General features: G+C 48.0%; 1 protein-coding gene across 1 annotated transcript in view; it reads right to left on the reverse strand.

The window, feature by feature from the left end:
• Positions 1-4,279: 4,279 nt before the first annotated feature.
• LOC137537199 (zinc finger protein 182-like) overlaps positions 4,280-13,968 on the reverse strand; it is a 98,650-nt gene continuing 88,961 nt past the window's right edge. Inside the window, exons 6-7 of the mRNA XM_068259308.1 lie at positions 6,056-6,162; positions 4,280-5,944 (exon numbers count right to left, since the gene is read on the reverse strand). Of these exons, the coding sequence (XP_068115409.1) occupies positions 4,724-5,944; positions 6,056-6,162 (1,328 nt within the window). The 3' untranslated portion in view covers positions 4,280-4,723. The remainder of the gene's footprint in view (positions 5,945-6,055; positions 6,163-13,968) is intronic.

Here is a 13,968-nt window from a genome sequence, read left to right on the forward strand (position 1 = left end):
CCAAGAGGTTTTCTTCCAAGTTTGCCCTGCATTTGGCTCCATCCATCTTCCCATCAACTCTGACCAGCTTCCCTGTCCCTGCTGAAGAGATGCACCCCCCGAGCATGATGCTGCCACCACCATATTTGACAGTGGGGATGGTGTGTTCTGAGTGATGTGCAGTGTTAGTTTTCTGCCACACATAGCGTTTTGCATTTTGACCAAAAAGTTCAATTTTGGTCTCATCTGACCAGAGCACCTTCTTCCACATGGTTGCTGTGTCCCCACATGGATTGTGGCAAACTGCAAACGGGACTTGTTATGCTTTCTGTTAACAATGCCTTTCTTATTTCCACTCTTCCATAAAGGCCAACTTTGTACAGTGCATGACTAATAGTTGTCCTATGGACAGAGTCTCCCACCTGAGCTGTAGATCTCTGCAGCTCGTCCAGAGTCACCATGGGCCTCTTGACTGCGTTTCTGATCAGCGCTCTCCTTGTTCGGCCTGTGAGTGTAGGTGGATGGCCTGGTCTAGGTAGGTTTACAGTTGTGCCATACTCCTTCCATTTATGAATGATCGCTTGAACAGTGCTCCTTGGGATGTTCAAGGCTTTGGAAATCTTTTTGTAGCCTAAGCCTGTGGTGATATATTGGGGTGCTGATGCTGTTAAGGATAATACAGTAATATATTTCATTTTCCCATTTTTATATCTGCTGTGTTATGTCAAAGGTGTAGATATGCCAGGCTAGATTCATGGACTGTTCATGTGATTGTGTGTGTGGGTCAATAGACCTACATTTGCATCTAAAGAGGACTTCAGTGAATAGAGCTGGGGTAACCAGACAATGGTAGAAGTGAAGTGTTGAAGTCATTGACAATGGAATTCATTGACACTTCTGTTGATGAAGGCTGTTAAAGCATTGTGAAGAACTCTAGACTAGTCAGGAAGAGTCTCTTCACCACAAGTTGACATGTGTGTTAAACACTATTTCATTGTGAGGAAATTGAATTATTGGTGGAGGTGCAAACTATACCCTGTAAATTACATCTATTGGAAGGGGTTGGAAATCTCTGAAGACTTTAAAAACGGAGACAGGAAAAAACCTTAATCAAGTTTCACCTGGAGTTGAAAAGCCTCACTTCACAATCTTTTGATGTATAGACTTTTACCTGGAAATTGAATTATGTCTGAGATTTAATTAAAAACTAGTTCCTCCCCTCCCCAAGGAAGTTGCAGTCTCCAGGCGTAGCTCACAGTATAAAACAGCAGCTAGGATAACCACAACTTGTAGTTCTTGGAGATAGCACAGACGGCTAGAACTAACCTGGTTCCTGACCAGAAAGTGCGTACTCCCGCAACAACGCCAGATCGATACGCTGGTACATTTATTTCCCCGTTTATTTTGGTAAGCAAATCGCTTTGTGTGTATTTTTGTAACTTTTATCTTTGTAACCTTTTACTTTGTTTTTTTGTAATCTTTTGTATATATTCTGTTCTGCATTGTTCCACTTTTTTCCCTGGAATATTAAATTATTAGTTAATAAGCTTGACTTCTGCTGTACTAAACTAACACTCATAGCCTAGAAGAGATTGAAGTGCAACTGTGTATAAATCCATGCCTAATTGTATGCTTGAGCAACACTACCATATGAAATTGTAATTGCATTGTGTGTGGGGGCGTTTGTCATACGTTGGCCTAAAGTGCGCAGCTGACCCAACGTACGAAAACGCCAGTGCGAGTAGCAACAGCAGAGTGGCTAACAGTATCGTTCGGAACGACTGTTAGTGGTTTTGCTTCACTACAGTGCAAGATTGCAACTGTGTGTGTGTGTGCGTGGCATTCCCGTATTCGGCCTAAAGCGCAAAGCTGACCCGAATACGAAAACGCGGATTGCGCGCTGAGCACTCGACAGCAGAGTGGACGTGTCTAGCAAATCGCTAGTGGTGGCAGTGAGAAGTGTTCTGGGGGGGTCACAGCCATGGTTGTAGCTCAAATAAGGCTGCTCCCCGCTTGATCTGGTCAAACCCGCAGTCGGGAACCGTATGCGCAGGCATGCCGCGGGCCGGTTCCTAACAAAGCCTGCTTAAAATTTCTCAATAACTTGATCCCTGACCTGTCTTGGACCTGTTTTGTGTGTTCTTTGGACTTCACGGTGTTGTTGCTCCCAAAATTCTCTTAGACAACCTCTGTGGCCCTCACAGAGCAGCTGTATTTGTACTGACATTAGATTACACACAGGTGCACTCTATTTAGTCATTAGCACTCATCAGGCAATGTCTATGGGCAACTGACTGCACTCAGACCAAAGGGGGCTGAATAATTAAGTACACCCCACTTTGCAGTTATTGATTTGTAAAAAAATGTTTGGAATCATGTATGATTTTCGTTCCACTTCTCACATTTAAACCACTTTGTATTGGTCTTTCGCATGGAATTCCAATAAAATGAAAGCATGTTTGTGGCAGTAATGTGACAAAATGTGGAAAACTTCAAGGGGGCCGAATACTTTTGCAAGCCACTGTATGCATGCATTCAGGATATCAAAATTCTAACAAACTTACTAATGGCTAATTGACTGGTGGAAATTCTACCACGGCTCATACACCCCAACCAAGTAGGCTTTGTTCATAGAAGAGCATCGGTGACAAATCTACGCAATCTCCCGGCCATGCTAGAGTATGCCAAGACTAGTCTTGGCATACTAGTCTATTTTCTATAAAGGCTATAAATTTGGTTAAAAAATTATCCGACTCCTCAGTTTATTGAAACCTCCGACTCCAGGTACCCAAAATAGCTCCGATTCAACTCCAACTCCACAGCACTGGTGGTGCCTAACCCTAAGACCCCCCCTGGTGGTCCCTAACCCTAAGACCCCCCCCTGGTGGTCCCTAACCCTAAGACCCCCTCTGGTGGTCCCTAACCCTAAGACCCCCCCCTGGTGGTGCCTAACCCTAAGACCCCCCTGGTGGTGCCTAACCCTAAGACCCCCCCCCCTGGTGGTGCCTAACCCTAAGACCCCCTCTGGTGGTGCCTAACCCTAAGACCCCCCTGGTGGTCCCTAACCCTAAGACCCCCCCTTGGTGGTGCCTAACCCTAAGACCCCCTCTGGTGGTGCCTAACCCTAAGACCCCCCCTGGTGGTCCCTAACCCTAAGACCCCCCCTGGTGGTGCCTAACCCTAAGACCCCCTCTGGTGGTGCCTAACCCTAAGACCCCCCCTGGTGGTCCCTAACCCTAAGACCCCCCCCCTGGTGGTGCCTAACCCTAAGACCCCCTCTGGTGGTGCCTAACCCTAAGACCCCCCCTGGTGGTGCCTAACCCTAAGACCCCCCCTGGTGGTGCCTAACCCTAAGACCCCCTCTGGTGGTGACTAACCCTAAGACCCCCCCTGGTGGTCCCTAACACTAAGACCCCCCCCTGGTGGTGCCTAACTGTTAGTGGTTTTGCTTCACTACAGTGCAAGATTGCAACTGTGTGTGTGTGTGCGTGGCATTCCCGTATTCGGCCTAAAGCGCAAAGCTGACCCGAATACGAAAACGCGGATTGCGCGCTGAGCACTCGACAGCAGAGTGGACGTGTCTAGCAAATCGCTAGTGGTGGCAGTGAGAAGTGTTCTGGGGGGGTCACAGCCATGGTTGTAGCTCAAATAAGGCTGCTCCCCGCTTGATCTGGTCAAACCCGCAGTCGGGAACCGTATGCGCAGGCATGCCGCGGGCCGGTTCCTAACAAAGCCTGCTTAAAATTTCTCAATAACTTGATCCCTGACCTGTCTTGGACCTGTTTTGTGTGTTCTTTGGACTTCACGGTGTTGTTGCTCCCAAAATTCTCTTAGACAACCTCTGTGGCCCTCACAGAGCAGCTGTATTTGTACTGACATTAGATTACACACAGGTGCACTCTATTTAGTCATTAGCACTCATCAGGCAATGTCTATAGGCAACTGACTGCACGCAGATCAAAGGGGGCCGAATAATTATGCACACACCACTTTGCAGTTATTTGTAAAAAATGTTTGGAATCACGTATGATTTTCGTTCCACTTCTCATGTGTACACCACTTTGTGTTGGTCTTTCATGTGGAATTCCAATAAAATTGATTCATGTTTGTGGCAGTAATATGAGAAAATGTGGAAAACTTCAAGGGGGCCGAATACTTTTGCAACCCACTGTATATATATATATATATATATATATTTGAACTGGTTAAACTCGACGGACTTTTTTCAACTCAGATAACTATGTAACTATATAGATATAGATATTTATAGATATATATATATATATATATATGTCCCCATTCATTGATCTCTGGGCTAATGGGCGGCAGGGGGTGTACGGGCGGGAACAAGAGCACAGGGGCAGTAATATGTAAATCTACGCCCCTGGAGCTAAGATGAAGTCTGCAGGAGCATAGATATACTGTATCTAATACATTGAGTGGTTAAACACCAAGTAAACTCTCAACAGATGCACAACATATGGGAGAGCGTTCAACCAGCCAATGCTCCAACCTGGAAAATGCCTGATGTACGCCAGGGACCAACGCTTACAAATGCCTGCAAACGCATGCAACCGCTTGAGGAGTCGATGGAGTTTGATATAGACAGAGTAGCAACAATCCAATGCACTGAGCAGCAGGAAAGAGTCCTCAAAATTCAGAGTAAAAATGCTGCCATGTGCTCTTTTCAAGAAGTAAAACAAACATTAGTAAAGAACACTTATGGCCAAAACATTTCCCACACTCAACAGAAATGTCTCACAAGCAGTGATTTCCGTGCAAAACATTTCCCACACTCAGCACATGAGTAGGGCTTCTCACCAGTATGAGATCTCTCATGCATGACAAGAGTTTCTTTCTTCACAAAACATTTCCCACACTCAGCACATGAGTAGGGCTTCTCACCAGTATGAGATCTCTCATGTCTGACAAGTTGTGATTTCAGCCCAAAACATTTCCCACACTCAGCACATGAATAGGGCTTCTCACCAGTGTGAGATCTTTCATGTACAACAAGCGATCCTTTTTCTCCAAAACATTTCCCACACTCAGCACATGAATAGGGCTTCTCACCAGTGTGAGTTCTCTCATGTATGAGGAGATGTACTTTCTGCCCAAAACATTTCCCACATTCAGCACATGAATAGGGCTTCTCACCAGTGTGAGATCTCTCATGTCTGACAAGCTTTGTTTTCTCTCCAAAACATTTCCCACACTCAGCACATGAATAGGGCTTCTCACCAGTGTGTGATCTCTCATGTATGACAAGTTCTAATTTCTGCCCAAAACATTTCCCACACTCAGTACATGAATAGGGCTTCTCACCAGTGTGAGTTCTCTTATGAATGACTAAGTTTGATTTCTGCCCAAAACATTTACCACACTCAGCACATAAATAGGGCTTCTCACCAGTGTGAGTTCTCTCGTGTGTGATAAGGTTTGATTTCTGTCCAAAACATTTCCCACACTCAGCACATGAATAGGTCTTCTCACCAGTGTGCGATCTCTCATGTTTGACAAGGTCTGATTTCTGCCCAAAACATTTCCCACACTCAACACATGAATAGGGCTTCTCACCAGTGTGAGATCTCTCATGACTGACAAGATGTGATTTCCAAGCAAAACATTTCCCACACTCAGCACATGAATAGGGTTTCTCACCAGTGTGAGATCTCTCATGACTGACAAGATGTGATTTCCAAGCAAAACATTTCCCACACTCAGCACATGAATAGGGTTTCTCACCAGTGTGAGATCTCTCATGACTGACAAGATGTGATTTCCAAGCAAAACATTTCCCACACTCAGCACATGAATAGGGTTTCTCACCAGTGTGAGATCTCTCATGACTGACAAGATGTGATTTCCAAGCAAAACATTTCCCACACTCAGCACATGAATAGGGCTTCTCACCATTGTGAGATCTCTCATGTCTGACAAGTACTGATTTATGCCCAAAACATTTCCCACACGTGGAACAGGAATGAGACTTTCCAGCAGGGGGAGGGCTGTGCTGGGTATGAGGCCCCTCAGGGTTAGACAGGTGAGGGTAGTCTGGGGGAATATTTGGGGTCACCAGGATATGTGCAGGACACTCTTGTCCAGTGACTTCATCATTCGTTGTACAGTCTGTGGATACAGAGAGACGAGTCTCTGAGAGGTTCCAGATGCCGGGACTCCACCCTGCAAATAGAGAAACATCATCACTTCCTGTTAGAGAATTCTGAGGGGAGGAGCAATTATCATTAGGGAGGGTCAGTGAGCTGCTGAGAATTCTAAAGTAATGCAAAGATGATGTAGATAAGAAATGGGCCAAATGCAGCATCTGTGTAAAGGTGGCCATACAATTTTTCAATTAGATAATTTAGTTCGATTATTCTGTTAGATCGAATATAAAGATTTTTCCAGCATGTCCGATCATTTTTCCCGAAAAAACGGGATAATCGTTCGAATTTCGAATTTCTTGATCGAAAATAAAAAAATGTTCAACTTTCATTCAATTCGATCATTTAGATCGAATAAACGGGAAAATCGAACGTTTTTATTGTACCGTGTATGGCCACCATAACTCTGCATATAATTAGCATATAATTAGCACCATCAGATTGGAAATGGGCCAAATGCATATAATTAGCATATAATTAGCTCTGCATATAATTAGCACCATCAGATAGGAAATGGGCCAAATGCAGCATCTGTGTAACTCTGCATATAATTAGCATATAATTAGCACCATCAGATAGGAAATGGGCCAAATGCAGCATCTGTGTAACGCTGCATATAATTAGCACCATCTCAAAGTTATTGGCATGACCATCGCTAGTTATCAGCAGAAGGTTGTGCTGATTACAGGCCACCAATCACATGACAATAGCTTTGCATGCACATTTTATGTGTCTTGGAATTTGGACAATGAAATACATTTCCTGAGAAATGTGATTAGTGGCATACAATTTGCATGACATTTGCATATAAGTACAGAGTTGTATGCATCACATTGCCCATCTCTACACAAAGTATTGGCCATACATTGAAGAGCAGTAAATTGTAGAGCTTGATGAGACAATGGAAGCAATGTGTTACTCCTGTGACAACAGACCTACAGTGGTGTGAAAAACTATTTGCCCCCTTCCTGATTTCTTATTCTTTTGCATGTTTGTCACACTTAAATGTTTCTGCTCATCAAAAACCATTAACTATTAGTCAAAGATAACATAACTGAACACAAAATGCAGTTTTAAATGATGGTTTTTATTGTTTAGTGAGAAAAAAACCTCCAAATCTACATGGCCCTGTGTGAAAAAGTGATTGCCCCCTTGTTAAAAAATAACTTAACTGTGGCTTATCACACCTGAGTTCAATTTCTGTAGTCATACCCAGGCCTGATTACTGCCACACCTGTTTCAATCAAGAAATCAATTAAATAGGAGCTATCTGACACAGAGAAGTAAACCAAAAGCACCTCAAAAGCTAGACATCATGCCAAGATCCAAAGAAATTCAGGAACAAATGAGAACAAAAGTACTGTAATTGAGATCTATCAGTCTGGTAAAGGTTATAAAGCCATTTCTAAAGCTTTGGGTCTCCAGCGAACCACAGTGAGAGCCATTATCCACAAATGGCAAAACATGGAACAGTGATGAACCTTCCCAGGAGTGGCCGGCCAACCAATATTACCCCAAGAGCGCAGAGAAAACTCATCCGAGAGGCCACAAAAGACCCCAGGACAACATCTAAAGAACTGCAGGCCTCACTTGCCTCAATTAAGGTCAGTGTTCACGACTCCACCATAAGAAAGAGACTGGGCAAAAAAGGACTGCATGGCAGATATCCAAGGCGCAAACCACTTTTAAGCAAAAAGATCATTAAGGCTCGTCTCAATTTTGCTAAAAAAACATCTCAATGATTGCCAAGACTTTTGGGAAAATACCTTATGGACCAACGAGACATAAGTTGAACTTTTTGGAAGGTGCATGTCCCGTTACATCTGGCGTAGAAGTAACACAGTATTTCAGCAAAAGAACATCATACCAACAGTAAAATATGGTGGTGGTAGTGTGATGGTCTGGGGTTGTTTTGCTGCTTCAGGACCTGCAAGTCTTGCTGTGATAGATGGAACCATGAATTCTACTGTCTACCAAAAAATTCTGAAGGAGAATGTCCGGCCATCTGTTCCTCAACTCAAGCTGAAGCGATCTTGGGTGCTGCAGCAGGACAATGACCCAAAACACCAGCAAATCCACCTCTGAATGGCTGAAGAAAAACAAAATGAAGACTTTGGAGTGGCCTAGTCAAAGTCCTGACCTGAATCTTATTGAGATGTTGTGGCATGACCTTAAAAAGGCGGTTCATGCTAGAAAACCCTCAGATAAAGCTGAATTACAACAATTCTGCAAAGATGAGTGGGCCAAAATTCCTCCAGAGCGCTGTAAAAGACTCCTTGCAAGTTATCGCAAACGCTTGATTGCAGTTATTGCTGCTAAGGGTGGCCCAACCAGTTATTAGGTTCAGGGGGCAATTTCTTTTTCACACAGCTCCATGTAGGTTTTGAGTTTTTTTTCTCACTAAATAATAAAAACCATCATTTAAAACTGCATTTTGTGTTCAATTATGTTATCTTTGACTAATAGTTAACGTTTTTTGATGAGCAGAAACATTTAAGTGTGACAAACATTCAAAAGAATAAGAAATCAGGAAGGGGGCAAATAGTTTTTCACACCACTGTATATGTAGTTATAGCAAGAAATCTGTGTTATGTTTGTAGAGCAATGTGGTGTCACTTACACTTTCTTATTACCGCTCTATCCTCGTGTCTCATATGCCCCTTGTAATGTACCTTTATCTCTCTCTTGTCCCTAATTATAGGAGCTGCGAGGTGGAGGAATTATCCATTTATGTTACAGAGACCCCAAACCACTAATATTTCTGTATCTGGATATAAATACCTACATATATACTTCTATATATTACAGTATAGCCATATCTCTCCTCCCATCCTTTTGCCCAATGAGGAACCAAACTGCTGCACACTTGCACACTGCAGCTCCTATTGGACAGGAGATCAGTGGGGGTGGGGAAAGGGTGGGGCTAGAAATCACTGGACCCCCTGCAAAACTTGGGAAACACCTTCACCTTGTTACCAAACCTGACATGACCCAATTTTTATTTTATTAATTCACCATAGACTTACTCCTCTGCCCCTCCCCCCTCCACACATATTTCAGTGCCTCCTCTGCCCATCCCCCCTCCACACACACTTATTTTAGTATCTCCTCTGCCCCTCCCCCTCCACACACACTCCTCTGCCCCTCCCCTCCACACACACATTTATTTCAGCGACTCCTCTGCCCTCCCCCCTCCTCCACACCTACTTATTTCAGTGACTTCTCTGCCCCTCCTCCCTCCATACACACTTATTTCAGTGCCTCCTCTGCCCGTCCCCCCCTCCACACACACTGATTTCAGTGACTTCTCTGCCCATCCCCCCTCCACATGCACTTATATAAGTGGCTCCTCTGCACCTCCCCCTCCACACTCACTCCTCTGCCCCTCCACACACATTTATTTCAGTGACTCCTCTGCCGTTCCCCCTCCACACACACTGATTTCAGTGACTCCTCTGCCCCTCCCCTCCATACACACTCCTCTACCCCTCCCCCTCCACACACACACATTTATTGCAGTGCCTCCTCTGCCCCTCCCCCCTCCACACACACTTATTTCAGTGCCTCCTCTGCCCCTCCCCTCCACACACACTTATTTCAGTGACTTCTCTGCCCCTCCCCTCCACACACACTCCTCTGCCCCTCCCCCTCCACACACACACACATTTATTTCAGTGCCTCCTCTGCCCCTCCCCACACACTTGTTTCAGTGCCTCCTCTGCCCCTCCCCCCTCCACACACACTTATTTCAGTGACTCCTCTGCACCTCCCCTCCACACACACATTTCAGTGACTCCTCTGCCCCTCCCCCTCCACACACTTATTTCAGTGACTCCTCTGCCCCTCCCCCCCTCCACACACACTTATTTCAGTGATTTCTCTGCCCCTCCTCCCCCTCCACACACACTTATTTCAGTGACTCCTCTGCCCCTCCCCCTCCACACACAATTATTTCAGTGACTCCTCTGCCCCTCCCCTCCACACACACTTTTTTCAGTGACTCCTCTGCCCCTCCCCTCCACACACATTTCAGTGACTCTGCAGCTCCATTCCACACACACTTATTTCAGTGACTCCTCTGCCACTCCCCCCTCCACACACACTTATTTCAGTGACTCCTCTGCCCCTCCACACACACTTATATCAGTGCCTCCTCTACCCCTCCCCCCTTAACACATACTAATTTCAGTGCCCCCTCTGCCCCTCCCCCCCTCCACACACACTTATTTCAGTGCCTCCTCTGACCCTTCCCCCTCCACATACACTTATTTCAGTGCCTCCTCTGCCCCTTCCCCCTCCACATACACTTATTTCAGTGACTCCTCTGCCCCTCCACTCCACACACACTAATTTCAATGACTCCTCTGCCCCTCCCCTCTCCACACACACATTTCAGTCACTCCTCTGCCCCTCCCCCTCCACACACTTATTTCAGTGACTCCTCTGCCCCTACCCCTCCCCACACACTTATTTCAGTGACTCCTCTACCCCTCCACCCTCCACACACACTTATTTCAGTGCCTCCTCTGCCCCTCCACACACACTTATTTCAGTGCCTCCTCTGCCCTCCCCGCTCCATACACACTCCTCTGCCACTCCCCCTCCACACACACTTATTTCAGTGCCTCCTCTGCCCCTTCCCCCTCCACATACACTTATTTCAGTGCCTCCTCTGCCCCTCCCCCTCCACACACACTTATTTCAATGCCTCCTCTGCCCCTCCCCCTCCACACACACTTATTTCAGTGCCTCCTCTGCCCCTCCCCTCTCCACACACACTTATATCAGTGCCTCCTCTGCCCCTCCCCCTCCACACACACTTATTTCAGTGACTTCTCTGCCCCTCCCCCTCCACACACGTATATCAGTGCCTCCTCTGCCCTCCCCCGTCCACACAATTATTTCAGTGCCTCCTCTGCCCCTCACCCCTCCACACACACTTATTTCAGTGCCTCCTCTGCCCCTCACCCCTCCACACACACTTATTTCAGTGCCTCCTCTGCCCCTCCCCTCTCCACACACACTTATTTCAGTGCCTCCTTTGCCCCTCCCCCTCCACACACACTTATTTCAGTGACTTCTCTGCCCCTCCCCTCCACACACGTATATCAGTGCCTCCTCTGCCCTCCCCCTCCACACATAATTATTTCAGTGCCTCCTCTGCCCCTCACCCCTCCACACACACTTATTTCAGTGCCTCCTCTGCCCCTCACCCCTCCACACACACTTATTTCAGTGCCTCCTCTGCCCCTCCCCTCTCCACACACACTTATTTTAGTGCCTCCTCTGCCCCTCCCCCTCCACACACACTTATTTCAGTGCCTCCTCTGCCCCTCACCCCTCCACACACACTTATTTCAGTGCCTCCTCTGCCCCTCCCCTCTCCACACACACTTATATCAGTGCCTCCTCTGCCCCTCCCCCTCCACACACACTTATTTCAGTGACTTCTCTGCCCCTCCCCCTCCACACACGTATATCACTGCCTCCTCTGCCCTCCCCCGTCCACACAATTATTTCAGTGCCTCCTCTGCCCCTCACCCCTCCACACACACTTATTTCAGTGCCTCCTCTGCCCCTCACCCCTCCACACACACTTATTTCATTGCCTCCTCTGCCCCTCCCCTCTCCACACACACTTATTTCAGTGCCTCCTTTGCCCCTCCCCCTCCACACACACTTATTTCAGTGACTTCTCTGCCCCTCCCCTCCACACACGTATATCAGTGCCTCCTCTGCCCTCCCCCCTCCACACATAATTATTTCAGTGCCTCCTCTGCCCCTCACCCCTCCACACACACTTATTTCAGTGCCTCCTCTGCCCCTCACCCCTCCACACACACTTATTTCAGTGCCTCCTCTGCCCCGCCCTCTCCACACACACTTATTTCAGTGCCTCCTCTGCCCCTCCCCTCTCCACACACACTTATTTCAGTGCCTCCTCTGCCCCTCCCCCTCCACACACACTTATTTCAGTGCCTCCTCTGCCCCTCACCCTCCACACACACTTATTTCAGTGCCTCCTCTGCCCCTCACCCCTCCACACACACTTATTTCAGTGCCTCCTCTGCCCCTCCACACACACTTATTTCAGCGACTCCTCTGCCCCTCTCTTCTCCACACACACTCCTCTGCCCCTCCCCCGCCACACACACTTATTTCAGCGACTCCTCTGCCCCTCCCTTCTCCACACACACTCCTCTGCCCCTCCCCCTCCAAACACACTTATTTCAGTGCCTCCTCTGCCCCTTCCCCTCCACACACTTATTTCAGTGCCTCCTCTGCCCCTCCCCCCACACTTACTTCAGTGCCTCCTCTGCCCCTCCCACTCCACAGACACTTATTTCAGTGCCTCCTCTGACCCTTCCCCCTCCACATACACTTATTTCAGTGCCTCCTCTGCCCCTTCCCCCTCCACATACACTTATTTCAGTGACTCCTCTGCCCCTCCACTCCACACACACTAATTTCAATGACTCCTCTGCCCCTCCCCTCTCCACACACACATTTCAGTCACTCCTCTGCCCCTCCCCCTCCACACACTTATTTCAGTGACTCCTCTGCCCCTACCCCTCCACACACACTTATTTCAGTGACTCCTCTACCCCTCCACCCTCCACACACACTTATTTCAGTGCCTCCTCTGCCCCTCCACACACACTTATTTCAGTGCCTCCTCTGCCCTCCCCGCTCCATACACACTCCTCTGCCACTCCCCCTCCACACACACTTATTTCAGTGCCTCCTCTGCCCCTCCCCCTCCACACACACTTATTTCAATGCCTCCTCTGCCCCTCCCCCTCCACACACACTTATTTCAGTGCCTCCTCTGCCCCTCCCCTCTCCACACACACTTATATCAGTGCCTCCTCTGCCCCTCCCCCTCCACACACACTTATTTCAGTGACTTCTCTGCCCCTCCCCTCCACACACGTATATCAGTGCCTCCTCTGCCCTCCCCCCTCCACACATAATTATTTCAGTGCCTCCTCTGCCCCTCACCCCTCCACACACACTTATTTCAGTGCCTCCTCTGCCCCTCACCCCTCCACACACACTTATTTCAGTGCCTCCTCTGCCCCGCCCTCTCCACACACACTTATTTCAGTGCCTCCTCTGCCCCTCCCCTCTCCACACACACTTATTTCAGTGCCTCCTCTGCCCCTCCCCCTCCACACACACTTATTTCAGTGCCTCCTCTGCCCCTCACCCTCCACACACACTTATTTCAGTGCCTCCTCTGCCCCTCACCCCTCCACACACACTTATTTCAGTGCCTCCTCTGCCCCTCCACACACACTTATTTCAGCGACTCCTCTGCCCCTCTCTTCTCCACACACACTCCTCTGCCCCTCCCCCGCCACACACACTTATTTCAGCGACTCCTCTGCCCCTCCCTTCTCCACACACACTCCTCTGCCCCTCCCCCTCCAAACACACTTATTTCAGTGCCTCCTCTGCCCCTTCCCCTCCACACACTTATTTCAGTGCCTCCTCTGCCCCTCCCCCCACACTTACTTCAGTGCCTCCTCTGCCCCTCCCACTCCACAGACACTTATTTCAGTGCCTCCTCTGACCCTTCCCCCTCCACATACACTTATTTCAGTGCCTCCTCTGCCCCTTCCCCCTCCACATACACTTATTTCAGTGACTCCTCTGCCCCTCCACTCCACACACACTAATTTCAATGACTCCTCTGCCCCTCCCCTCTCCACACACACATTTCAGTCACTCCTCTGCCCCTCCCCCTCCACACACTTATTTCAGTGACTCCTCTGCCCCTACCCCTCCACACACACTTATTTCAGTGACTCCTCTACCCCTC

Source organism: Hyperolius riggenbachi, chromosome 10 (genome assembly GCF_040937935.1).
Source record: "Hyperolius riggenbachi isolate aHypRig1 chromosome 10, aHypRig1.pri, whole genome shotgun sequence".
NCBI classification, from domain to species: domain Eukaryota; kingdom Metazoa; phylum Chordata; class Amphibia; order Anura; family Hyperoliidae; genus Hyperolius; species Hyperolius riggenbachi.